At 40.5% G+C, this 27,642-nt stretch overlaps 1 protein-coding gene across 1 annotated transcript; it reads left to right on the top strand.

Moving 5' to 3' along the window:
* Positions 1-295: 295 nt before the first annotated feature.
* Positions 296-23,873, top strand: LMAN1 (lectin, mannose binding 1; the record flags this gene model as incomplete). Its single annotated transcript, XM_084252066.1, has 13 exons — positions 296-533; positions 3,655-3,809; positions 3,889-3,996; positions 5,215-5,276; positions 6,255-6,354; positions 10,747-10,870; positions 12,210-12,268; positions 12,674-12,806; positions 14,740-14,933; positions 15,060-15,130; positions 19,303-19,456; positions 23,442-23,563; positions 23,837-23,873. The coding sequence occupies 13 exons, from the start codon at positions 296-298 to the stop codon at positions 23,871-23,873; spliced, it is 1,557 nt and encodes a 518-aa protein (XP_084108192.1).
* Positions 23,874-27,642: the final 3,769 nt, after the last annotated feature.

The following is a 27,642-nucleotide window of genomic DNA, read 5'->3' as shown; positions in this document are numbered from 1 at the left end:
GGGGTCAACAGCGTCAACACACCCTGCCACGTGGGAAGAGAAAACCGGAGTCTCTTTCCCGCGCTGGTAGAAGATGGGCGGGGCGTACAGGCCACACCCCTCGCCCCGCCCCTCGCGAGTGGCCCCGCCCACAGAGGCTCCGGAGACCGCGGCCTCCGGGGGAGCGCGGGCCGGGGGCGGGGCTCAACCTTGCCCCCGGGTCCCGCGGGCTCCGCCAATCAGCGAGCGCCCTGTTGGCTGTCCGCGGCTCCGCGCCCCTCCCCCTCCCGCCGGCCTCCGCGTCCCAGAATCCAAGATGGCGGGGTCCAGGCGGTGGGGTTCCCGGGCCGGAGCGCGGCCTCTCCTCTGCGCCCTGCTGCTGTCGCTCAGTCGGTTCGTCGGCGGCGACGGCACGGGAGGCGACCCCGCGGCCGCCGGCGGCGCCAGCACCCCGGCCGCGGCGCCCCATCGCCGCTTCGAGTATAAATACAGCTTCAAGGGGCCGCACCTGGTGCAGAGCGACGGGACCGTGCCCTTCTGGGCCCACGCCGGGAGTGAGCGGGGCCGGGGGCGGGGGGCCGGGGTCCCCTCCCGCCGTGCGCCCACCCCTCTCCACGCCCCCCCCCCCCGCACACCCCTGCGCTGTGGAGGGGGCCCTGCTCAGCAGCCCTTCTGCAGGCCGGCTCTGGTCCTCCAAATCCCCACCGCTTGCCAGCCCCTCTGACCCCCCTATCCTGGCCGCCCCCCTTCCTCGTGCCCCCCGTTCTTTGATCTCTTGGGTTCTTTCCGTTTGATCTAGAGGTGTTTTGTTACTTGCTGCACTTGCCTTAAACCCGCTTGTAGGCATCGTGTTTCACCCTAACTCCACGTCTCCAGGGGAGACATCCCACACCCCCTTCCGTCCCAGCCTCATACCTGCTCCAGCAGACCCCCCCCCCCCCGACTCCTTGTCTGCTTTCTCGGGGCCCTCCCCCGCTTTCTTTTCTCGGATATTAGCAGTGGGTAATGCTCAGGTTGTTGTGCATGCTCCCTGAAGACCCCAGAGATGGCATATGGTGCTTACATAGTAATTTAAGTCTTTATGTCAGAGGACATTCTTGTCCTGTTTGAACTGCACCTTACATTTGCCTCTCTTGGTGACTTGGTGTAGGTCTTTGAGCTTTTCTCCTGTGTTAACACGTTATGTAACTTATAGTCACATTCCCTTGAGTTAATAGAAGGAAAATATTTGCTGGTAGTGGTTTCTGAATCTTGAGAAGAAGAATAGCATATCTACAACCTTTGGGGGGGGATTAAGGGGTTGAAATAACCTATGCCCCATATTTTTATTCATTCTGTGTGTTTATCACGGTTAGTAAGTAATAGAGCTTTGCTAGACATTTACATATGTGAAACTAAACACATCTACTTTTTAGTGCTGATGTGTCACTGCTGACTAAGGAATCAGCCTTACACTTGGCATGCTATAAGTTCTGCTCAGTGACCATCGGGTACACTCTTAGAAACAAGCATAGAATGCCTTTCTGTAGGGTGGCAATTGGAACTCCATTTTTATGTGTAATTAAGCAATCATTTATTTAAGATTTGTATACAAAAGATTCCATGCCTGGAAAGTAATTACTGAATAGGAGGCACATTTTTAGGAAGGACCATTTCACTGAAATTAATGTGTAATTAAAAGGTGCAAATTTCAATTTGACTTAATGACCAAGTCATTAAGTATTTGAAGTACAGTGCAATTATTTTGTTACTCAGCAGACATGCATTATATGCCCTCTGAGAAGGGAATATTATTGGGCTTTTTTTTTTTTTTTTTATAATCAAGGCAACATTGTTTTTACAAGATGATGTGGGTGTACCAGACACAAGTTTGGGGACTTTCTGTTTTTCTTTTAGTAACTATGATGCATTTTTCAGCAGTGGTGATGAATTATTTCACTTCTGCACCTCCTTGCCTGCTCGCTCTTCTCTTTCTCTCTCTCACTTATATGAGCCAATTAGGAATGTTATTCAGTTACTCAAATTAGTTACCATAAATTTCTTTACAGAGCTTGCTACCAGTTAAGCCATCTCCTGGGGGAAATGCCAGATAATATACCTGATGATTTAAAGTTGTATGGCTAGACTGGGTTTAAAATAAGGAAGTTAGTATTCTAGCTACTACCTACTGGCTCTGGGAATCGCTGCTGTGGCTCTTCCTTCCCTTTGATGGGACTGGGATTTTTACAGTCTCACTCTTCTTAATTGATCATTTTTTTCCCTTTTCATTTTTTCCTGAACTCCATTACTTAAAACAATTCTTAAAGTAGAGAGATTTAAAATTACAAATAGTACTTTATATTCATCCCCAAATGAAGAAATATGGTGTTTCTTTTTCTTAACTCTAATGACCTTTTAGTACTGTCAGTACACATCCTTGGGTCCATAAGGGCAAAAATGATAACAGCCATTAGTAATCCTTTATAGGCCTCAGAGTTCTTTCACCTTCCTTCTCTGATTTGAGCCTTACTAGTAAGGCAGGTATCACCTGTCTTTAGATGACAATGTTCAGAAAGATGACATAGCTAGTGTAGAACAGAACTCAAATCCAGGTATTCTGAGTCTGTGTCCCGCACTCTTTCCAGATGTCTGCCTCCCAGCCTTTATGCATTGAAAGTGATGGTGACAAATAGTGATCTTACCAAAGTATCTCAGAGTGTCTTTTCATCCATTTTTTTTTCCTACCTGTGAAAAGAAAATTCAGTCATATCCCAGCATGAATGTTAGAACAGGTTAATATCTGAGAGGGCATGCCAGAACTGTTCAAATTTAGGCCTGATAAGTACCTTAGTAATTATCTAGTTCAATATTAGGAATGCTAACATTTATTCAGGTATTTATATGCACTTATGTAAGAACTTGTATGCTTATGAGGTTGTTAGAACTAGAGTAACTTGTCTATGATCAAAGAGTCAGTAAATGGTATATTTGGGACTTGAACCTATCTTGGAGGAGGTGATGTGAACCATTTGGAGGAGCATTATTTTCTGAGAACCTGCTCACACTGAAATTGACTTGAAATTCAGTTGACCCTGGAAGAATATATATACACAAGGCTCTGCATATAACTTTTAGCATGTATGTGGAAGTGATTGAGCCTAGCTCCTTTGTTTTACGGTGAACATATGGTGAACCCCCATAAGAGAATTATTTGCTCAAAACCACACAACTGAACTGAAACTAGAAATAAATCTTTTTTTTTTTTTATGGTATGTTCTTTTCACAATCTGAACTTTCCTAACATTTGTAAACAGAAAAAACATTGCAGTTTTTAAAAAATAATATGCAACTCTTTTATGTCTTTGAAAGAGAATATTTTGACAATCAAATGGTTGGTTTGCTCTTTAAGCTATAATTTCCTTCCTTCTGTCCCTTGAATTTTTAGTGTATGGTTGTAGCTTTATTTATTTATTTTTTACAGAGATGTTTTACTTTTCAGAAGATAAGGAGGTGATCAAAAGCCCTAAAATTTTCAGTGATGAAACTGTAACTGTAATATTTTTTCATAACACAATTATTTTACAGATTACTAAGTTAAAATTAGGTATCTATAGGTATGTGTAACAGTTTGGCAATGGTTCATTGAATTTTACCTAATTATAACTTAAAGTTTTTCTTCCCTGATTTGTGTTATAGATGCTATTCCAAGTTCAGATCAAATTCGAATAGCACCATCTTTAAAAAGCCAAAGAGGATCAGTGTGGACAAAGACAAAAGCAGCCTTCGAGAACTGGGAAATCGAGGTCACTTTTCGAGTGACAGGAAGAGGTCGAATTGGAGCAGATGGCCTGGTATGATCATTTCTTTAACTTGAAAGAATGTACATAAGTGCACAAAAGCCTCTAAATGTTTCCTTTTATATATTTACAGGCAGTTTGGTATACAGAAAATCAAGGCTTGGACGGTCCTGTGTTTGGATCAGCTGATATGTGGAATGGTGTTGGAATATTTTTTGATTCTTTTGACAATGATGGAAAGGTATATTTGTTGTTACCTACTTTAATGTATCTGCTAACAAAGTTAATTTGTAAAAAATATAGCTGACTTAACACTTCTGTCAGTTTAATTGTAGAGTACCTCTCAGGCTGTAGTTTCATTTAGAAGGTTAGTCTTTATATAGTTGGGATTTTTATAGATTTAAAGGTTGACAGCATGATTTGTCATGCACCAACTTGAGGTGATAATGAAACTGTAACTCAGAACTTTGCACCACCTTGTGTGTGCTTAGGAATTTGACAGATAAACATGATTCTTTTTTTTTTTTTAAAGATTTATTTATTGATTTATACAAGCACTGGGTACAGTCAGAAGTATGGGAGGGTGAGAGAATTCACCAGAGCCAGAGGGGAGAGCAGAGCAGGCAGATCGATGAAGTACACTGTTGAGGGGAGCAGCGGGTGGCAGGAGAGGTCTGCATGCCATGTGGGACCCTTGCCCTGGCGGCTGGGGATTGAACTGGCGCTGCAGAGGCTGTGGGCAGCTTCGCAACCCAGCACTCAACTGCTGCGCCACCGGGGAGGCCCCAAACATGATTCTTTTAGGTTTAGGCAATGAAACTAGTAGTGTTTAGAAGACTCTTACAGTTTGTTTTCAAGAAAATAACCATGTGCATTACTACTGTTAGCTGGCATATTAATATCTTTTTATATGTTAATAATTTGTTTTGATCAGTCATTTTCTCTGAGGGTCCCTCCTAAATGAGTTAAGAACAAAATACGCTTTTTATTGGGAACATTACCTGTGCTTTGGCAGCTGTATGATTAATGATCTTTGTTGCAGCTCAGTGTTTAGATAATGATTTTTCAGAGGTCATTATTAGCAATTTAAAGGAGAACTTTAATGATCCTGGATGCTGAGGCCATGTTAGTCCTCCTGTAACTAAGCTGCTATTAAGTCCACTCTTGTGCATGCTCACTGTGTTCTCAAATATATGTTCAGGTTGATTATTCAAGGATAGAGCACAACATCAGACTTTAATGAGATATTAAGTGACTATTTTTGAATGATTCTAATTTACTAAATTTCTTCTAAATAAGTAGAAATCTCTTGTAAATAAGTAGAAATCTCTTGTATTGTTTTAAAATTTTGAGTCCTGGAAACTTAGAGATGTAAGCGACCTGACAGCACATCTAAAATGATTAAATTTTTTTTTTGATTTAAGGACTTTAAAACATTTAAATACATTTTATTTTTTAGAAAAATAATCCTGCTATAGTAATTATAGGCAACAATGGACAAATCCATTACGACCATCAAAAGTAAGTGTGTGTTTCTTAAATTATTACTGATGTCAGCTTCTCTTTGAAAGCTTTAGAAAATGTTTCAAGTCTGAATCTCTTCCTAATGAAATAAGATTTTTTTATTTAAAGATGTATTTTGTAACTTAGTAGAAATGTATTATTTTAATTTGGGTCTGCTTTAATGTTCTTTCTGTGGGGCATCTGAAAGTTCAGGCATGAAAATGTTATTTAGCTTAAAATGACTTAATTCTTTTAAAGGTTTATAAAATGTTCTTGGCTCTCAATGAATGATGCCATTAGCCATGTTTTTTCATCTTTATTAAAAAAAAAATCTTTAAAAATAAGTTTCAGAGCCTTCACCAAACTAATGACTAAGCAGTTGATACTACCTCATCTTTCCTTAAAGATTCTCAAAGCCCCAAGTATTCAGTATAATGTTTATAAATTAGATGTGTATATTTTTTATTTTTACATGTTTGTTATGAAAGGAGTTACTTTTTTAGCCAGTGAGTGAGCTAAAAAAATTTTCCTATCTGTGCTGCTGTTTGCTGTTTCTGAGCTCTGTAACTTTCAGCCCCGGTCGTGATAGTTCACCACAGCTACTTGTTGTGGAGCTATTTAAAATAGAGATGTCTGGGCCTCCTCCTTGAGATTTTGCTTTAGTTGATTTAGGGCAGATCTAGGAATCTACAAGTTTTAAAAGCTCCCTGTGGAGTTCTGATTCTGCCCTGGGTCGAGAGCTACTGCCCTAGTCTCATGGAGGACAGAACTTTCCCGGTGCCACCAGCACTCAGTGATGTCAGGCTCCATGCATCCAGAGTCCTGACAGGAGTCACAGGAAAAACTTGTGCATCAGTGTTTTGTCCTCTGAATAAATGGCTTCAAATATCCCTTCAAACAATAAGTTCATAGTATTTTCATCTTCTTAGACATTAATCATTTTAAATAGTGAGGCTCTTAAGTTTCCTGTTTGTTTTCCTTTCCCTTGGGCTATAGTGATGGTGCTAATCAAGCCTTAGCAAGCTGCCAGAGGGACTTTCGAAATAAACCTTATCCTGTCCGGGCAAAGATTACATATTACCAGAAAACACTGACAGTAAGTAACATGCTTTAGAGATAATTACATGAACAGTCATCTGGTGTGACTTTTCATTTTAAATCTTTGATGAAAATTACATGCATTAAATTTGTATATTGTTCATCATTGGTACTGTAAGTGAACAGAATTAGCTTTAGAGCTTAGTCTAAGTGGCCTCATGTTGTAAAACCTTGCCAGTAGGTCATTTAGTCAGTAAATGTTTAGGCTCTACATGATGTAAATATCCAAGTTTTCAAGATAGAAGTATGAGTAAGACAGGTCGTATTTTCCAGAGAGCTTATAGTCAGTAGTGGAGACACTATGTAGCATTACTATGCTACATGATAAATGTTTCAGCACAGACACTACTAAGGGATCAGGGGTTAGAATTCTATGACACTGGCAAGTGAGAGAGGGAAAAAGTTTCTTAGAGTTGAGCTGCACCTTGAGGGGGAAGAAGGAATTTCCTAGATGGGGGTGCCTATTCTGAACAGAGAAAACAGGCATCGGGACTTGAGAGAAGGTGAAAAATTGGGGAAAGGCAAGTGGCTTGGTATGACTGAAGGATAGAGGAGATCCAAGGGAAGTGGGCGTGAAAGGAGGCAGTGATATCTTGTATACCTCATGAAGTTTATCCATTAAGGAACTGTTTAAAGAGTTTAAAGCAGAAAAGTGAAATGATAATATTTGCAGTGAGGAAGATGACTTAGACATCAGGGTTCTCACAATGGTATTTATGAAAGGAACAAAGGATGCAGTGATTTAGACTCCTTGACTCTCAATGGTTCATACTTTACATGCAGTTTCACATTTATTCTTTCCACCAACCCTGTAGAGTAGGCATCTTCATTCTCTACACCATAGAGAAATTCAGTGTGGGAGATTTTGTAACTTGGGCAGTGTCAGACCCAGTGAGTAAAAGAACTATGATATAAGCCCAACACTTTCTTAATTTCAAGACCCTGCGTGTGGTCTGAATTCAGGGAAAGGAAAGATGGTGCAATGTTGATTAGGAGATAGAGACTTTATTGCGGCAGGCTGCACCTCTTATGCTGTCTCTTGACATGGTCGGGGCATTGGGGGAGACTCCCTAGAAGTGGGGAGTTTCTGTGCTCCCTGGAAGAGGGAAAGTTGTACTTCCCAGAAGAGGGGAGTTCTTGCACTTCCCAAAGAAGATCTGAACTAGGGAGTCTCCATGGCAACGCCTGCTAAAGCTCTCCTCTTTGTTCTTGGTTAATGCAGAAGTTAGTCATTAATTGGCATATGAAAACCCAATTGGGACCTAGACCTAGACGTTAATTGATTTGTTATTCTTACACCTGAATTAGTATCAAAGAAAGTAAATAATGCAAAAGGTATAGCTAGGAAAGAAATGTTCCCGCCCTGAGAACTATGGAGAACAAGCTGCCCTGAACCAACTGTGCTTGGAAGCCATAACCTGACACCTGGGGAGGGGGGGGTGGGGGTGCATGTTTGCACCAGCAGTACATTTCCTGGTGTTTGCAAGAGGTCAATAGTTCGCAGGCCCTGTGGAGGTTAGGAATTTCTAGTTAGGAGTTAGACTTCAGTAGAACTTACTTAGATATGATGAGTTATTTCAGACTACTTTGAAGTAATCAATTTATTAACCAAGTTAATTGAGCGCTAGGAGAGAGAATGATTTTAATAATTGAATATAGAATAGGAATTTTACACCCACTTTATAACTGAGAAAGTTTAATTGATGCCAAATGTTGTGCTGTCATGTATGATTGATCATGTTAGTAAATGAGCTGTACCTAGGAAACTAATTGTTCTTAAGGTTACCAGAGAATTGCCCTTTAGGTGTGAGACCTGGGGAGTCTTTGCATGTTCATGAGAAAATATGTATTGATTGTTTCTGTTCTGCCTCAATGCTTACACTGCTGTAATCCCACCGCTCGCCATAAGGTATAAATAAAGACCCGCTGAGACCCTCAGCAGGAGATACTTGCACCAAATAAGGTGTCTGTGTCTTCCTCACTCCTACCTTGCTCCACTTCCCCTCAGCCCACTGAGAAAAAGAGAAAAAGGTTTTTCACCGACTCCGTCCTCTCCTTTCTGAGATCCCTGACACGACTTCTATCTGGAGCTGGTCTCCAGCACTATAGGACTTATCACTAGTTTGCTTGGGCCTGGGGGTGAATACAGTTGTGGAGTGAGAGATCCTGAATTTCAGGACAAGTGTAGCAACTAAGTGATTCAGCTAATTGGCCAAGAAGCACGTATTTGTGCTCGTTTGAGGGAGGGATGGGAAGACAGAGGGCTTGTAATGAGTTTAGTCGTAAACAATTTGAGCTTAAGGTAATATTTAGGTGGATCTATTCAGCTGGCAGTTATAATAACTAAGATCACAGTGCAGTGCCAACTTTGCTTTTTTTTGTTTTTTGTTTTTTGTGGGACCCTCGCCGGCGGCCAGGGAACGAACCGGCGCTGCAGAGGCTGCGGGCAGCCTTGCAGCCCAGCGCTCAACCACTGTGCCACCAGAGGAGGCCCGCCAACTTTGCTTTTTAAAGATTACACAATACTTAGACTTGATTACATAATACTTAGAAGTAAAGAATATCTTGTTTGATTTTTATCTTTTCCCTAAATTACAAGCTAACCTCATACTCCTCCATATAACACTCTGAAAAAGGAAATTCTTTGAAAAAACCTTATATTAGCTCAGTCTTAAATTCCAAATTTATACATTTCAAAATAAAGAGTCCAGCCTATTATGATTGACTTGGCTTTGAGTTCCTCTGTACTTGTTGCACATCTGTACATTTTCATTAGGATCATCATTGAGTCACACTTACCTTCATAGGACAGAGCGCAGACACTGGTGTGGCAGATGCAGGCGCACGGTGCTCATGGTTGCAGACTGTGAGCCCTATCCCAGTTTCCAGAAATAGTTGGATGATTGTATCCTTCCAGTGCAGACCTTATTATACCTGTGTTCCTCATAGTCTCCAATCTTGTACTCAAGAAATGTTTATGAAGATAGTACTTAAAAATATATATAATATTTAGCTTGTCCCAGTTGTTTCACCATTGGAAGTATCTTGTTCCTGCCAGTTACTGTGTATGACCAGGAAGACATGCTGGCAAAAAGGTAGTCAAAACAAGAGACTTTGTATCTTGCAAGTGCAATGTTTAACAATAGGTTGAAACTAGAGGATGAATAAGAATGTCACTGATGATCTCAAACGAATGTTACTGGCATTAATCAGTGGCTGTTTTGTACCTGTGTAGTCACAGTCCTGATGTTCCTCCACACTTAAAGTATGATGACTACACTGTGTCCCTTCTTTAATTTAGAGTTAGAACTTGACAATAAGAAAATTTAAGGAAAAAACACTGAACAGTCGAAAGTGTTTAATTTTGTAATTCGCTTGTGATTAACTTGTTTGTTTTTTAGCTCAGAGACAGATGTCTTACTGGTTGTTGATTTTGATTTGAAAGACTTCAGAGGTGTGCCAGTGGTGAATGATAAAACTGAAATAGGAACATCACTGATCAGAGGAAACAGTTGATGAATATTAGTCAACTGAACAGCAGGTGATTTTAGAAAATTGGTAGCACTTCACATGTTTTCATTATGGAGAGATTAACGCTTCATAATGAAAGGTGTTTTATTATCTTACTCTCTTGCTAAAAAATGTTACAGTAGGGCATTTCCCCTGTGTGACTCCAGTATCACACTCAAAACTTTACGTCTGGAAGTAATGATGGAATTGCCCTTACCCTGGTGCAGAGTAGAAACTCACATGTTAGTTTTTTCACTTTCTGCCTTTTTATCAGTATGACTTCTGTCACTTTTGCTATCTCTGCTAATTTATGGCAGTTCAGTGAGCTTACTAGTTAAAGGAAGAGAAGCAAACGACCTGTAAAGCACTCCATTATCAGTTTGAAAGAGGTCACTGTTTATTGACTGAGCAGACAGGAATGATCATGGTAGATATCCTGGTTCATTCTTCTAATTAGGGACTCTAATTCTCAACCAATGAAAATTGTAAATTCAGCCTATTTTAATTCTGTCACTGGGTCTCAGAAAAAGGCTTCTTCCTCTTATGGATGAACCATTAGCGAAGGCAATCGTGTCTCCCTAAAGTGAACCATATTCTGTTTTCATACAGATTTTCATGTAACACGATCAGCGCTTTCTCTGTAAGCCTTTGCTGCGTAGTAGGACAAAAACCATCTTCTTAACTGACGGTTCTTGTTTTAATGATACTAAGTGAGGAACAAGGGATTACCTTTATGATATTCAGAGAAAGCGGCTACCTTTTTGATAGTTGGTTATTATATCCAATATAAAGATTAGATAGTTTTAGTCCTAAACTGGGTACTTGAAATTCATCTTACTGTGTCTATTGTGAAAGCTGTAACTTCAGTCTGTCTTTCTAGGTAATGATCAACAATGGCTTCACACCAGATAAAAATGATTATGAATTTTGTGCCAAAGTGGAAAATATGGTTGTCCCAGCCCAAGGGCATTTTGCAGTATCTGCTGCAACAGGAGGGCTTGCAGGTAAATCTTGATCTCTTTTAATATTAAAAGGTTGTGATTGAGTTTTATGGGGAATGTTGTATTTTGGAGATGTGCAGACTTTTTTACTTAAACCTTTTAAGTCTAATTGTAAGCTCCCTGTAATCTCTAGTGCCAGTCTTTTGCTCTTAGGACTGCTGATTCTCTACTGACATTCTGTAGGTACACAGCCCTGGTCGTCTAGGGCTCCCTATAATCATGTCTGTTAGCGCTTCAGTTTGGCTGCTGTTTTATAGTGAAGAAGTTATATTTAAAGTTGAAGCTCTAAATGGTTAATTGCCAAAAGTTATGGGCACCTCAGAATTGTCATATTATATTTAAATGAGTTTGGTAGCCTGAGAAAATATTACTGGGACTAAACCTTAAGCTATATTTACCATTTTTTTCCTGCATGTGGTGATACATAAGCTTATCATTTGATATTCATGCCACCTTATGTTTATCTGGTGCTGTCTATGATATTATTTCCAGATATATGAATTGTTCTTTACAAAAACACAGGGAGGGAGAGAGTATACATTGTGCTTACAATTTTCTCTAATCTGGCTACATTTGTAGACCTGCAAAATATGACAGCTAGCATAGAGATTGCCACACAGCTTGAATTAAGTTCTCTGGCTTTATGGATGTGACTAGGCAGGATTGGCATTTTAATTCAGTGTTAAGTAGTTTGCTTTGTGATGCCCTGTTTTCAGTTTAAACAGTTTGAAATTAATTTGCTTTTTTAATACTATTTTAGATAAAATGAAACTGTTAATATGAGGAAATCAAATTGGGATGATGTACAGCTAGAGCAATCATTATCCAACTGAGGATGCTATGAGAAGAAAAGGGATGCTTTTAGTGCGAGGACAACGTGGATAAATCAGGACTGTCCCAGTAAGTCAGGACAGGATAGTATCAACTTTGTAGAAAGAAAGTGAGGCCAAAAATAGCAGGTGCTATAAGAAACCCTCAGAGACAGATAAGTTCAGGAAATACACGAAAGACAGAATTTCATGTTATCCAGCTAGGACATGAACGAGATTTGTGGGGAAATATAGTAGGATCTTGGTGCCACAATTAGGAGTTTGGACTTGTTTGACCATTGATTTATGTGTTCGTTGCCTTGTCAGACATTTAGTAAGCACCTGTCATATGTGAAGCCCTGCTAATTGTTCTAGTTTAGTATTTAAGAAAATGAATTTTAGCTTTTTTTAATGTAAATCTTTCAGATGAATGTTTGTCTCCAAGCTCACGAAGCACTATTGTCTCCACCAAATTAGCTACTTTTTTGCTATTTTCCTTATGTTTATTATATTTTTATTTTTTTAATTTGTAGATGATCATGATGTCCTTTCTTTTCTGACTTTCCAATTGACTGAGCCTGGAAAAGAACCAGTAAGTATACACATTTTTTTCAAAAAATGTATTTGCAGTTTGGTGATACTGCATTGGAGCTGAAAATTTGGGAAGACCGAAGTTCACATCTTGAAGTTCGCATCTTGTTTCTGCCGGTTGCGTGTTTCTGCCGGTTGTGTGTGGCCTGGCGCAGGCTGCTCTACCTGAGACACACTGTGCCGCAGATGCTTGTGCTGCCTGCCTCATGGCGTCCTAAGCATTAGATAACAATGCACTTGTAGCAAACAGTAAGTGGCCTGACTGTGATTTTGTGGTATTGTAATTATTCATAACAAGGCTAAATTTAAATAAGAGATAACATTTTAAAATTAACATTTCAACTAGTGATGTTGTTAAGAAAAAAAAGAACATATATTAAGATTTATCTTTTTTTCTCTTTTTAAGCCTACAGCAGACAAAGACATTTCAGAAAAAGAAAAGGAAAAGTATCAGGAGGAATTTGAGCACTTTCAACAAGAACTGGATAAAAAAAAAGAAGAATTCCAGAAGGACCACCCCGACCTGCAGGGACATCCAGGTGTGGCATAGTGAGGCTTTCTCAACTGCAGCAGGAGCCGTGGCACCTGCATCCTACTCTGCCCCCGCACACTTTATGTCATTGCTGGGAACAACTTATGAGCAAAGCTTCCATCTTTAAAGGACCTGGAGATAGAGGTTTTTACCAGTGAGCATGTGCTTTAGTGGGTTGTGCAGTGTGGAGTACCATGGTCCAGTGGAGCAGCTGTGAACTACGGGGTGTAAGCTCCAAGGACAGGGGCTGTATTTACTTCTGTGACCCTTAAACCTAGAAACAACATTGCTGATCTAATAGTTAAGACTTAGTGAAATCATCCAAGGTTTATTTCTTCCCTTCTGGTGGCACACAATTACCTTATTAAGGTAGAAATAACACTTGAAAACTACCAAAACTATTACAAGTAATGTTAGTGATTATCTGACTCCCCTTACCGTTCAGCAGAATTCTGAACTTTAAATATTTACTTTAGATATTTTAAAATATTAGTTTAAGCCAGTGTAATTAAGAACTTAAGTGTGCTTAAGTAGCACATCAAAAATGAAATATTTATTAAGACCAAATAGAGTGACTTCATTTTATTTGCTAGCTTTTCTTACTGGATTATTCTCCAGCAGTTCAGATGATCAAGGCTTATTAAATAAAGCCTGGGGCTAACTTTTGAACTCTCTGTAGTATATAATTCTTTTAATGATCAGCAAGTATGATTCAGACTTAATGAAGAAAAAAATGAAAGATATATTTCTTTTCTTGGATTTGTTGAAGCATTACATATGGGTATATCCTGAAGCATTGTAGTAAGCAGATGAAATTATCTGTTTTCCGTGTGTTCAGGTATAAAAGGAAAATCACTTGTTCTTGACTCCTTTATCCTTTACATGAGTAAAATGTACCAATTTTAAGTGGATAGTATGAAGAATTTTGACATGTGTATACGTGTTTAACCGTCACCCAGATCAGTGTACAAAATATTATCATTCCAGAAAGTTTCCTCAAGCTCTAATGTCAAACCTCACCCTTCCTGTCTCTCCCCAGAAGCAACTGCTGTCCTGGTTCTATTGGCATAAATTAGTTCTGCCTGTTCACATAAATAGAATTTGGAAGAGAAATGACTTTTAGGTTTTATTTATTTTTTAAAGATTTATTTATTTATGCATACAAGAACTGGGGTACAGGCCAGGGATTTGGGAGGTGAGAGGATTTACCAGAGAAAGTGGGGAACAGAACAGGCAGATTGACTGAAATATACTGCTGAGGGGAGCAGTGGGCGAGTCGGGAGAGGTCTGCTGCGCCATGTGGGTCACCTCCCTGCCCGGGGATCGAACTTGTGCTGCAGTGGCTGTGGGTAGCTTCATAGTGCTGCATCTTAACCCCTTGTGCAACAAGGGAGGCCCAACTTTTAGGTTTTTTGGTTTTTTTTTTAAGATTTATTTATTTATACAAGCACTGGGCACAGTCAGAAGCGTGGGAGGGTGAGAGAATTCACCAGAGCCAGAGCAGAAAGCAGAACAGGCAGACAGACAAAGTACACTGCTGAGGGGAGCAGCAGGTGGCAGGAGAGGTCTGCGCACCACGTGGGACCCTCGCTAGGTGGCCGGGGATCAAACCGGCGCTACAGAGGCTGAGGGCAGCTTCGCAACCCAGCGCTCAACCACTGTGCCACTGGGGAGGCCCACCAACTTTTAGGTTTAAAAAAAAAAATCAGACCTCTTAAAATAAATGTTCAGCCCCCAGAGATTGGGGGGAGGGGAGGGGAGAAGATCCAGTAATTTAATATGGTTGTGTTAATTATCTGCATGTTTATTGTTTGGGTGATCATACCACTATATAGGTGGTGTTCTAATTTTAGTATATGTTGGCACTTCAGTCACTTCATGTATTTTGAAAATTCCATATGTGTAGGTGATTCTAATTTTAATTTGCAATTTCTATTTAGCGGATGAAATATTTGAGACTGTAGGAGATCGTGAGCTGAGACAAATCTTTGAAGGACAGAATCGTATTCATCTGGAAATCAAGCAGCTGAACCGACAGTTAGATATGATTCTTGACGAACAGAGAAGATATGTCACCTCTTTGTCAGAGGAGCTCTCTAAAAGAGGAGCAGGAGTCACAGGGCAGCAGGGACAGGTGAGCTTTCCAAGTGTGTGAATGGGTCTTGGTCAGCCTCTGATGGAGAAGTAGGAAGGACTTACTACTATGTCCCTATAGGGTGTCGATTGTTGAACTGACTAATCACCTTTTTTTTCCCTGCAGATCTCACAACAAGAACTGAATACTGTTGTGAATACTCAGCATGAAATTCTGAGACAAGTAAATGAAATGAAGTAAGTTTATAAAAAAAAATCTGAGTGACATGTGATGTCATTATCCTAACTTCATGGATTCCCTATGTATGTAAGATTCCTCCATGAGGGTAGGAATCACAGTCTAGGCTCATTTTGTAAGGAGGGGAATGTGAAGTATAAGAACTTTGGGTATTTTGAAACTACAAATGTGAAAATTTTTAAATTGTTCTAAGCTAGAAAAGATGTCCTTTAGCACCTTTAAAAAAAAAAGAGATTTGTAGCAATTGCTTAACCATCAGATGTATTTGTGGAGTTCTAAAATATAAAAAGAATATGAAGTAATATGTAACAATCCTATGAAAAATTTTGTAAGGGAATAAGCTTACATGGAATTCAGTACTATAGTACAAGCATACCTAATGCAGGGAGAGCTTGGTGAGTGAAACCATTTCAAAGACTGTACCCTATGCGACCTCCACTCGGCCCATCCCCACAGAACCCTCCATGTCCTTGGACACTCAGCTCCGGGTGCCAGCTATGTCAGAGGTGTCTAGATGTGCCCCACCACGTTGCTCCCCTGCTAAGTTGGCTATCTCCGAAGGGCAGAAATTTGATTTTTATCAACATGCAAATGAATAAATGATTGAATAGCCATACATTAAGTGACAAATCCTTGTATATCAAAAATACACTTATAGGGCCTCCCCGGTGGCGCAGCGGTTGAGCGCTGGGTTGCGAAGCTGCCCGCGGTCTCTGCATCGCTGGTTCGATCCCCAGCAGCTCCCAGGCCACCGGAGGAGGGTCCCACATGGCGCGCAGACCTCTCCTGCCGCCCGCTGCTCCCCTCAGCAGTGTACTTCGGTCCTTCTGCCTGCTCTGCTCCCCGCTCTGGCTCTGGTGAATTCTCTCACCCTCCCGCACTTCTGACTGTACCCAGTGCTTGTATAAACAACAAATAAATAAATAAAAGATGCCTCTATTAAAAAATAAAATTTAAAAAAAAAATACACTTATACATAAGCAAATTCCTGCTTCTAGGAAGCAATATTCCTAAATGCTAATATGTGAGAAAATTATGTTCTGAGATGTCTATGGTCTTGGTAAGTATTTTAGGAGTATTAAAATGTAATCCTTAATTTGGGTTTTAGTGGAAAAGGTAAGACTCACATGAATTTTCTTCAGTATGAATGCCATTAGAAGAAATTGTAATCAACACATGCTTTTTTTAATTTTCCAGAAAGCATTTGAGATATTTTGTAGCAGATTTTAAAGTCTTCATTACTCATATGTTGCAAATACAATTTTAAAAAACTTTTGTTATACTTCTTCACCCTGATGTTATTTCTTTCTAAGTAATTCTGAAATTTAAGTTACTCTTTTTGTTTTCTTCTGGTAAACCTTTTACCTTTTTAAACTAAATTTTACTCCAGGGAAATGTTAGATAACTTACTCATCCATCCAAATTGAACTGTCAAAGGCACTTCAGGAAATCAAGAGATAGGATTAGGAGTCTGTGCTATGTGAGGGAGAACTTCCACATACACAGATAGATAGGAGGTAGGAGAGAGTGTGTGTGCGTGTTTTAATTCAAGGAGTAGTGGTTGCATTTGTCAGGGAAGACTCAGGGGAAGGAAAATGTAGAAGAAATGGAGATACTTGAACAAGGCTTTCCATTTTAGACTTCACTCTTGAAGGAAAGGGGTCAGAACTAGAAGGAGCATCACAGACAAAGGCTTAAAGTGAAGTAGGAGACAGAACTGTGAGCTGCGCAGGGCTTACGGAGACCCTTAAGGATTTTTTTTTTTTAAGATTTATTTATTTATAAAAGCACTGGGTATAGTCAGAAGCACGGGAGGGTGAGAGAATTCACCAGAGCCAGAGTGGGGAATAGAACAGGCAGACCAACGAAATACACTGCTGAGGGGAGCAGTGGGCGCGGCAGGAGAGGTCTGCGCGCCATATGGGACCCTCGCCCGTGGCCAGGGATTGAACCAGTGCTGCAGAGGCTGCAGGCAGCTTGGGCATCTTCGCAGCCAGCGCTCAACCACAGCGCCACCAGAGGAGGCCCCCTTAAGGATTTTTAAAGACTTAATGCCGGTCTCACACATACTCAGAGGTATATGGGCTAATAGTACAGTGAACCTCTGTAGCCATCAATGAGCTTCAGTAGTTGTAAGCATTTTTCCAGTCCAGTCTTATCTACAAATCCAGAAAGTTCTCAGACTTGAAGATACTTCATAATATAAATATTAATGGCATAAATTACTTGCCATTTATAGAGCTTTATGAGAACACCCAGGTAAAGCAATGATAGTTTTGAGAAGTAGAAATTCACATGTATTTCTTCCTTCTTACTAAATAGCCCAGTTATGTTTCTGTCATTACTTAGAGATCCACAATAGTCTCTACTGTGCTGCTTACAGACTCATATCCCAAGGGCATATGCAGTGGCTGCGCTCTTTATCTTACCTCTGTATATTGTAATACACTGTGCGTGGAGATACATGCCGAAATCAGTGAGTGAGGTAAGATGTTGAGTAAGGTCAGAATTACTCTTCAAGTAATACTGTGTTGGCTACTACCGCACCATCATTCGGTATCCCCAAAAACCAGTTTTTTCCTTCATATTTCAACAGATAGATACTTCCATCTAGTCGAATAACTAATTAGGTTTGTAAGTAGGGGCTATCTGAAGGAACTGCAGGGACAAATCACATTTGTCCCCAGGACCCAGCTATAGGGTCTGTGGTTTGCTTCAAGTACTCACAGAACCCAGAAAATCTGCCATATTCACACTTGTGTGTTACAAACACTACATACTCCCAATTACATCTCTTAATTTCGGGAAGTGTCTTTGACAGTTCAATTTGGATGGATGAGTAAGTAAGTTATCTAACATTTCCCTGGAGTAAAATTTAGATTAAAAAAGTAAAAGATTTATCAGAAGAAAACAATTCTCTCCTCCCAGTGGAGTGGCAGACAGTGACGTATGACAACATGGGCACAGAGTTGCCAACCAGGCAGTTTGCCCAGGCCTGGCATTCAGGAGTTTATTAAGTCAGTCACATAGGCATGGAACCCTCCAGTGGCTCACCTGAACTTCAGTCTGTGGCCCCCCTTTAAGGTGCCAGGCAAACAGAAAATGCAAATCACACTGTCACAAATTACTTGATGTGACCCAAAACGTTCCCAGATAGACAACAACCCAGCTATTCTCTCATTGACTAGGAAGGTGTCCAGGGGCTGATCAAGGCCCGTCCTGAAGACCTTTGCAGGGTTCAAGAGCTTAAGGCTGGTGTATTCACTTTTCACTGCACACCTAGAGAGACTCAACACTTAGAAAGATTTCAGGTCATTAAGAGTACAGTCCCTTACGTTATTCAGTATCCATTTATAATATTGGTTTTAACATATTATTTAGTGTTAACTCTTATGGGTTTTTTTCCCAATGACTTTTTTTTTTTTAAAGGTTATTTATGCAGGACCTCCCTGGTGTCACAAGAGGTAAGGCAATGCACTGTGAGGCAATCCGCAGCCTCTGCAGCACGAGTTCAGTCCCCGGCTGGCCAGGGAGTGGCCCACGTGGCGAAGCAGACCTCTCCTGCCTTCCCCGCTGCTCCCCTCAGCAGTGTATTTCAGTCAGTCCGTCTGTTCTGTTCCCTGCTCTGTCTCTGGTGAATCCTCTCACCCCCTGCATCTCTGGCCTATGCCCCAGCTCTTGTATGCATAAATAAATAAATCTTTAAGAAAAAAAAAGATTATGCATATAAGAACTGGGGTACAGGTCAGAGATGCGGGGGTGAGAGGATTCACCAGAGACAGAGTGGGGTACAGAACAGGCAGACTGACAGAAATACACTGCTGAGGGGAGCAGCAGGCAAGACAGGAGATGTCTGCTGCGCCGTGTAGGTAGCTCCCTAGCTGGCCGGGATTCGAACTCATGCTACAGAGGCTGCGGATGGTTTCATAGGTTGCATCTTAACGCCTTTGCTACCAGGGAGGCCCTCCAATGACTAATAATAAAAGATAAAACATAATGTTAAGTTGTAGTTTCATAAATTATTTTTCAGTCTTGAAAACAATTCAGTTTTTGAAATACTGATTTTCTTTACTTTTTTTTTTTTTTTAATCAAATATATTGGACTTAGAAATAGATCTCAACCATTGGAAACATTGGCATTTCCTTCATCTAAAGAATTTTTTTCTCTCAGGAACTCCATGAGTGAAACCGTCCGGCTGGTCAGCGGCATCCAGCATCCGGGCTCCGCCGGGGGCGTCTATGAGACCACGCAACACTTCAACGACATCAAGGAGCACCTGCATGTGGTGAAACGGGACATAGACCACTTGGTGCAGCGGAGTGTGGTGAGCCCTGCCCCCAGCCTCCTGCTCTCAGTCTTCTTCAGGAAGGGAAGAACAGACGCCACTGAAAATTCTACCTTTTATTTATTCTACCCTTTTAGTTAGTGCTGATTCTCATTTTTTCTTTTAAGATTTATTTATTTATGCATACAAGAGCTGGGGTACAGACCAGAGGTGTTGGGAGTGAGAGGATTCACCAGAGACAGAGTGGGGAACAGAACAGGCAGATTGACCGAAGAAACACTGCTAAGGGGAGCAGTGGGTGAGTCAGGAGAGGTCTGCTGTGCCATGTGGGTAGCTCCCTGGCCGGGGATGGAACTCGTGCTGTAGTGGCTGCGGATAGCTTCATAGGTTGTGTCTTAACCCCTTGTGCCACCAGGGAGGCCCTGATTCTCATTTTTAATAGCAAGGTAGTATTTATTCCATAGGATCTGTATGTCAGTATGGTCTACCTCATTGCTTCTATAGCCTGTTGAATAGAATGAAAAAAATAAATTGCTCTTCCAATTAATGGAGCTATCACCATCCCAGACTTTTTTTCCTAAATTGTTTCCTAAAAGCAAACACACGTAACTCTTGTTATTGGTAATGCTATTTTTAAACAACTTTGAAAGGGAGTCTCTTGACAAATCCGTTTTTAGATAAACAGGTGCTGAGAACTCTTGTTTCTCTCTGTACTATTAAAGAAATGTATATTTTAAGGGACTTTGTCTTTTGTTTTTTTTTCCATTATTAAAAAGAGGTAACATATTTCCAAAGTTAAACATATGTATGAGACAATACTAGAAGACAGACCTTTGATACGTTCTAAGTTTTTCAAGTTTTAAGTTTTTTGTTATTTATTGGTTTTATGTTTTTTGATCATTCTAAGATTTCCTTCTTTATTTTTTATTTTTTTGGTTTTAAAGACCCTTAAAAAATTCACAAGTGTTGGTAGCATTTACTTCTGCCCTTGGCCATCTAATCTTCTTGAAATAACCAATACTAAGAGTTGCATATGGAATAACCCTATAAAAAATGGCTGGAGAAATTAATAACCTGTACATGGAAAAAGCTCTCACCATAAAATGACTTGCCACATGTGAAAAGATGCCCAGGTTACTCACAGAAAAGAACTGTAAAATAAAACTACTGTGATACCATTTTTTTACCTGTCTAACAAAAAGCTGAGGTCTAACGGTATCTAGTCTGTTGCCAAGACTAGAGGAAGCCAACAGCCTGTTCGGTTGCCATAGGATGTGCGCGATGGAATAACTTGGGAAAGGAGATGTTAGCAATAGCTGGTCAAAATACCTACCGTCTGCCTTTTAACCAGCCTTTCCACTGATACATTGACCTAACCGAAAACGGATACCTAGTATGTGGAAGGCTGTTCTTTGCAGGACTGTTTCTGCACAAGACTGGAGATAGACTGAATAGAAGCAGATCATGGATGGCAGTTAGAAACCCAGCCATGCAGGTAATTAATTACACTAGATGTAAATTTCACCAGACTAAAGTTGAGGTAGTTCCTCATATATGCATACGAGATAGAGTCAGAGAAGTCCAGCTTCTAGACTTGTACTTTTATTTCTTGATTGAACATTTTGGCTTCTATGTTATAAATTGTTGAATTTTGTTGTGTGTCTTTGGATAGTGTCCAACTTTGTTCTGGTCTGCAGTTAAGTCTTTGGGATTAGTTTGACCCTTTCAGGGTACTCATTTTGAGCTTTGTTTGGGTGAGTCTAGTTCAGTGATTCGGGCAGGGATCCTCAGACAGCTCTGCTGCTGTTCTGCACCAGACCCTACCTTCCGTGGAGGCTGTCCTGCGTGAGGAGTGGTGTGCAGCGGCGTGCTCAGCCCCTGCTCTCTAGATGCAGTAGCACTTCCCAGTCAAAAATGCCTTCAGACATTGCCAAATGTTCTGTGGCAAGATAAACTGCCCTGATTGAGACCACTAGCTTAGAATTCAAGTGTCGCCACTACTAATGCGCACCCACCCGAGGATGCTGGTGGAAGGCAGACCGCTCGCAGCCCTTCATGTGAGCTCTGAGAGTCTGTTCATCTGTTGCCTTCGGGTGGCTTATTGCGCAGCTCGGGGAGCCGCAGCCCCGCACGTGCAGGTCAAGTTCAGCCAAAAATGTGATGGACTTTCTGCACAGCTCCAGAACTTTCTCTGCACAGCTGCCTGATCTTGTAATCTGTCACTCCTGTGCTAGCCACGTCAGTGTCCCAAGCTTACACCCCTGTCTTTTCCACCTAGCAAGATCACTTGCTTCTAACTGGGGCTCCTGCCTGTACTGCAGCCCAGAATCTGCCCCCAGGTAGCAGGCTGGGGCTGTCCCTGGTCTCACCTTGTCTGACTCCTCGTGACTATCATGGCAGCAGCCTTTAAAATGGTTTTGTTTATTTTTTCTTGCTTTCTAGTTGTCTAGAGTGGGAGGGCACCTCCCACAGTGGTTAGCCCCTTCCTGGGTGGAAGCAGAAGTTGCTCCTCCCATCCCATGATTGTTTTCTATGGAGTATTTATATTACCATTCAGTGAGCTTTTTCTAATTTCTACTTTAATTTCTTCTCTGATTCAAGGTTGGTTTAAAGTTGTTTCTCTGACCTATGTGTTTTCCAAAACTGTGTCTAATAATTTCTTGCTAGCTAATCTTGTTAGCTGACTTTCCCTTCCGTCAGGAAAAGTTCACTTACCAAGTGGTGGTGAGTTTGTCTCCAGTTCTGCTAGTTTTCTTCTCCAGGGCCCTCAGTCCACACTACCAGTCTACCTTACCAGAGCAGAAGTCCCAATCCCTTGTATTTTCTGTGGAATTTTAGCTCTTTCAGAACCTTTTTTTTTTTTTTTTAAAGATTATTTATTTATACAATCACTGGGTACCGTCAGAAGCACGGGAGGGTGAGAGGATTCACCAGAGCCAGAGTGGGGAACAGAACAGGCAGACTGACGAAATAAACTGCTGAGGGGAGCAGTGGACGCAGCAGGAGAGGTCTGTCGCGCCATGTGGGACCTTCACTGGTGGCTGGGGATCGAACCGGTGCTGCAGAGGCTGCTGGCAGCTTCGCAGCCCAGTGCTCAACTGCTGCGCCAGCAGGGGAGGCCCTCTTTCAAAACCTTTTTTAAAATCTGTTGTCCTTTAGGGAAAAAAGTTACTTTCCCAAGATCATAAGCTTATGAGTGGTAGAGGGGGAGCATTTAGGTCTTCAACGGCTAATCTTGTCCCTTTGGTGTTTTTGGATAATTCCCTTCTTAACTGTTACAGCCTATGTCTTTCAAGTATGGCTTAGTAGTTTTCTTTACTAATCATAAGTTCTTATTCAAAGCATATTGTCTATTCTCTTAGTTGTACTTGAGGTTATTTTACTCCAACTTTAGCTTCCCTTATAATGGCCAAGTTGATGCGTTGGGATATATATTTGTACTGAAGAACTTCACCCCGTGGATGTAGGCATATTGAGAACTACTAATCTTTTAGCCATTCTGTCTCAATATCTTGGTGAAATCTTTATGCCTGGTATTTAATTACCTGCTTAAATTAGGAGAAATAAGAAACTAGGGAGAAAAATAAACTAGGAGGATGAGGGTGAGAGAAGACCATTGTGTTTGCCAGGCTGTTTATTGGGAGGGCAGCTGTGTCATTGTGCAGGAGCACTTCAGAGAGTGAGGGGGGCACTATTAATCATTACTCCAGTAAAGGCAGTGTAACTGGGAGTGTGTGGAGAATTCTGTGACCTAATTTCCATGACCTTCAAGGACGTTAAAATCATCATCACTGATGAAGATGGAGCCAGGTGGCAACGAGTTAGTGGCTGGCCAGTACAGAGGGGAGGCCTTCTGGGGTCAGCTACCCTTTAAACAGCGTGGTAATAAAAGTTAAACATGAGTTGAATGTATGAAAGACTTGCCCTGATGTAGTAAACCATAAATTTTATGAAGATTTTACATTTATTTCTTTTCTATCCTAAGAATGTGACTAAGTGTAATACAAAGTTCTTTGCCTTATAGCCATCAAATGAAAGACCGAAATGCCCAGAACTACCACCATTTCCATCATGTTTATCTACGATGCACTTCATTATCTTTGTAGTGGTACAAACGCTGTTGTTCATTGGCTATATTATGTACAAGTAAGTCTCTTAATGAAATTTAACCCAACATTTGTCTGTTATTTAATTTCAAGTGCTCAGTAGTCTGTGTCCATAGCAGAACTTGCAACACCTGTGAAGTCAGGTTCACACTGAGCAAGTGTTCCATGGAGCTTACACGGTTGCACGTGTTTGGGGTGCATCTTGTCTGAATGTAGTCTATACTGTAGACAACACTGGATTTTTAAATTTAAGACAAGTATTTTTTCCAAAATATATAGAACTATATTCAGCTTTTTTCTTCTTTTTCCTTAGGACTCAGCAAGAAGCAGCTGCCAAAAAATTCTTTTGACCTCCGTTTTCTTAAGTGTGCATCATGTATGTATATACAAAACGTTGTCTTTTTTTTGAGGGAATTTAAGTATTTAAATTGCTTCTGAGTCTAAATTATTAAATTTTGTATAAAATTACTGTTTAAACATTGATTTGCAGTCAGAATAAACCTTAAAACAAAGACAACCACATGTAAATTTGTGCATAGTACGTGAATCTATTTAAATTACAGTGAATTTCTGGCCAGTAGAATACAGCCACTGACAAGAATATTGATAGACAAGACGGTAAATAATTCAAAGTGGGGGCTACCTTTCCGATCTGAAAGTTACACCTAAATCTCAGATGTTGGCGGTTTCTTCATCTAATAGAAGCATACTTGGTCTCCTACCCCTCCTCCCCAAATACAAGTCTAGCTACAAGCTCCCATCATGTTTATGTTGTAACCAGTTTTTTTAGAGGTCAGAATTTCCTACTCTAACACCCACTCCTGCAATCCTTTAATGCAGTTCCCTTTGAAATCAAAGAGTATTTTGTCTGAGAGCTTTAGGAGCGGGATAAAAAAGCTTCAGAATGTTTATTAAAGTATTTTTTCCTTCTGGTTATCAATGATATATATCACTTTCAAAGGAAATTTGGGGAGGAAAGAAGCGCTTCAAAAAACAATTTAGGTGAAAACATTCCTTTCATAGTGGTTTTTATGAGTATTTGCTTGTTAATCTGTTCATTTTTACAGTTGCTTATATTCTCAAATGTTTTTTCATTCCAATGGGGTCAGTTCAACATTATGAAAATAATTTTTGCATTTATATTCATCACTGAAGGAATTTATTTCTCTTATTTGGGACAAGCGTGTTATTTCAGCTCGGAGCGCCGCTCTGACCAAATCTCATGTTCACCAGTCCTGCTGTGCGCTGCAGCCTGGTTCCACTGCCCCACCCTCCCTGGCCCTGTATCTCTGCATACTCTTGTGAATCAAGGAAGCTGTAGAAGCAGTGTTAAGATTTAAGACAAAATTTGAAAAATGGAATGAATACTTCTGATTTCCTTTTTGTAATGCTTTTAAAGATTTTGTGAAGAACTTGCTTGTAAGTTTAACTGGAAATGTCTCGCTGGATGGGGTCTTTGTAGTTCAAAGCATTATAGAGACAGTCTGCAAAAAGACATTTTGAAGGGCCATTTTAATTTTGTATTTGAAGCTGATGTAGACTTATTTTGGCTGGCTTCAAGATACTCTTTTACCTAAAGTGCTTATTTTTTGTCATGGAATCCAAAATAATACTGTTTTATAAAATAGTTCTATTTCTTTCTTTTAAGCCTTCATAAATTTCTCTCAAATGTCATTTACAGGTTGGGTTTACTGCCTAGAATCTATGCCAAGACTGTGAAGAGTCTAGAGCACCTGACTAGTTCGTGTGTGAGAACAGTTAGCCTCTGTGTCAGCACTTACCCTAGGGCGCTGAGTGAGAAGGTCCCAGGGAGTCCTCACTCTGCTTCATTCACTTCAGCATAGCAAATATTTCTCCAGTGTTTTCCCTTTGTAGTATTAACATTTTGAAATTCATGTTTCAGAGACACCATCATCACAGAATTTACTCTTATCCGTGAAAAAAAATGAATACCTCCTGAAGAATATTTAAGTTGTAGAGTATGAAATTTGGGAAATCCTCTTGAGATAAAAGACTGCAAAATACCCAGTGTTACAAAAATCCCTGGTCACATGTGCCTGAACTTACTAGAGGAATGCCCCATCTATGCAGTGTCTTTTCAGGCTAAATTCAAGAGGAACTGTGGTCATTCCTGTCACAGTGGAGACAGCTGTTAGGAGAGAGCATGAGCAGAGATCTCTTTTCCTTTTTTACTTAGTAATTTAATTTGCTTGAAAATCACTCAGTAAAGCAGTTCACACAGGGCATTTATCATATTATTTGAAATTTTGTTCATTTTCCTCAAAACCATTGACTTTAGTTCATTTCTAAAGAGAAATGTTTCTGTAGAAAAACCAATCACTGCCAGGATTCTTTCATTTCTGTACTATTTTGTATAATTGAATTTGTTAACTTCTCACACCAGCAAGTATTTTACAGGTGCCTTGGATTAATACAAAATTGATTTTAAATTTTAGTGTACGTCATTGTGCTTATGATGCCACTTTTAAAAAGAAATGCAATTACATCATGGATAATGCCCACAGTTAATGTACCAATTTGTGCTCTGTTTGAATGTTTTGCTCATCTTAAACTTTAGGAAGCCACAAACAGTAAATGCTGTGTTGTTATGTGGTAAAGGGATGTCACTGTTTCTCACAGTGTGGCCCGTGGATCGTCTGGATCATGGAGTGCTTATTCAGAATGCAGATTCCAGGGCTCCAATTCAAACTACCTGAATCAAAAGTCAGGGGCGGGGCTTCAGAATAGCCCCTTTTCAACAGGCACCTCAGATGATTCTGAGCACACCACAGTTTGAGAACCACTAAGATGAGGAGTGAAAAAAAATAAGTTTTGTTTTGCTGGTTCAAAGCTGAGCTGAGTGCATAGTAGAACATTTTCATTGTCAATGACGTTAGCAAACGTGCACTGATTCTTTTATACTTACACTACTAAATGTTCTTTTTACTAAAACTCCTGGTTTATTAGTAGTGACAAACTAAATCCAGATTGTGGCCTGTAGCTCTTGGTACTTTGGGCTGATGGTTTTTAAGCTACGAAATCATCTTCACATCATGGTCAAGAAGTGAAAATCCCACCTTCAGGTCGGCCCACAGAAGCCTTTTTGCTTTCCCAATTGTCATTTTTGTGACATTTTTATCTCAGACACTTGTACTTTTTGATAACTTGGGGAAAATAGAAATTACTTGAAAAAGGGATTGCCTGACCTGCTGCATTGCAGAGATACAATCTTTGTAAAGGACAGACATAGCCGTTGTGAATATTAAGATGTGATTATCTTTTCTGTCCACGTGCTTATCACAAGGAGACAGTGAACAAATGATTATATTGGGGATTTTTTTTATTTATAAGATCTAACAAAATCACCATTTGCAACTTTTTAGATCTGTTTGTTGCCTGCTTAATATATTTCTTTTAAAGTCTAAATGGTTTTCTATCTACTGTTAATTTTAATTAGGTAACATTTGTCAAGTGTTTTTTTCTGATTGTTATTTGATGCTAGCTGGAATTAAATGACATTGACCTTCAAATAAAGAAATATTTTAGTAAATTTACTTTTTCCTTCATTGACCTTGGTAATATGTAGTTATTTATTTCCCAAGTAGGCCCTGCTTTGTGATAGCATCTGTGTATCCTGTGCTGTGCCCGGGCCCTGTGGCACGCCACCTGCAGGGCCCACCGGGGAAGCACAAGAAGTCGGACTGACGGTGATGAGCAGTACAAACAAGTCAGAACAATATATTCAATATTTAAGCCATTACTGATGGCAGTTCAAAAAATCTTTTCATCTTTTGGCAAACACCATTTAACCAAGTCATTCCAATTCAGAGTCCCTGTGGCATGAAAGGGAAAGTAGGGCTTTGGTGTCCGACAAATCTAGGGGTGAGCCTTGACCCTGCTGCTCACCGAAAGGGGTGCTCAGTTTCCCTGTACTGCTCCTCACAGGGTGTAGGGGCAGGAAGGACACAGAGCAGGTTTTCTGATCCAGCAGACCGGGTAAAGGAGGAGTCCTGGAGCCCTCAGTGGGTTTTCAGGCTTTTATTGGGGTTTACCAGGTACACGGCAGGCAGGGGTACTGGGGGGCCAGGAGGCTGGCAGGCCTCCCAGCCCCCAGCAAGT

This window comes from Talpa europaea, assembly GCF_964194135.1.
Source record: "Talpa europaea genome assembly, chromosome: 13".
NCBI classification, from domain to species: Eukaryota; Metazoa; Chordata; class Mammalia; order Eulipotyphla; family Talpidae; genus Talpa; species Talpa europaea.
The sequence above is the reverse complement of the archived record's forward strand: the minus strand, read 5'-3'. Positions and strand labels throughout refer to the sequence as shown.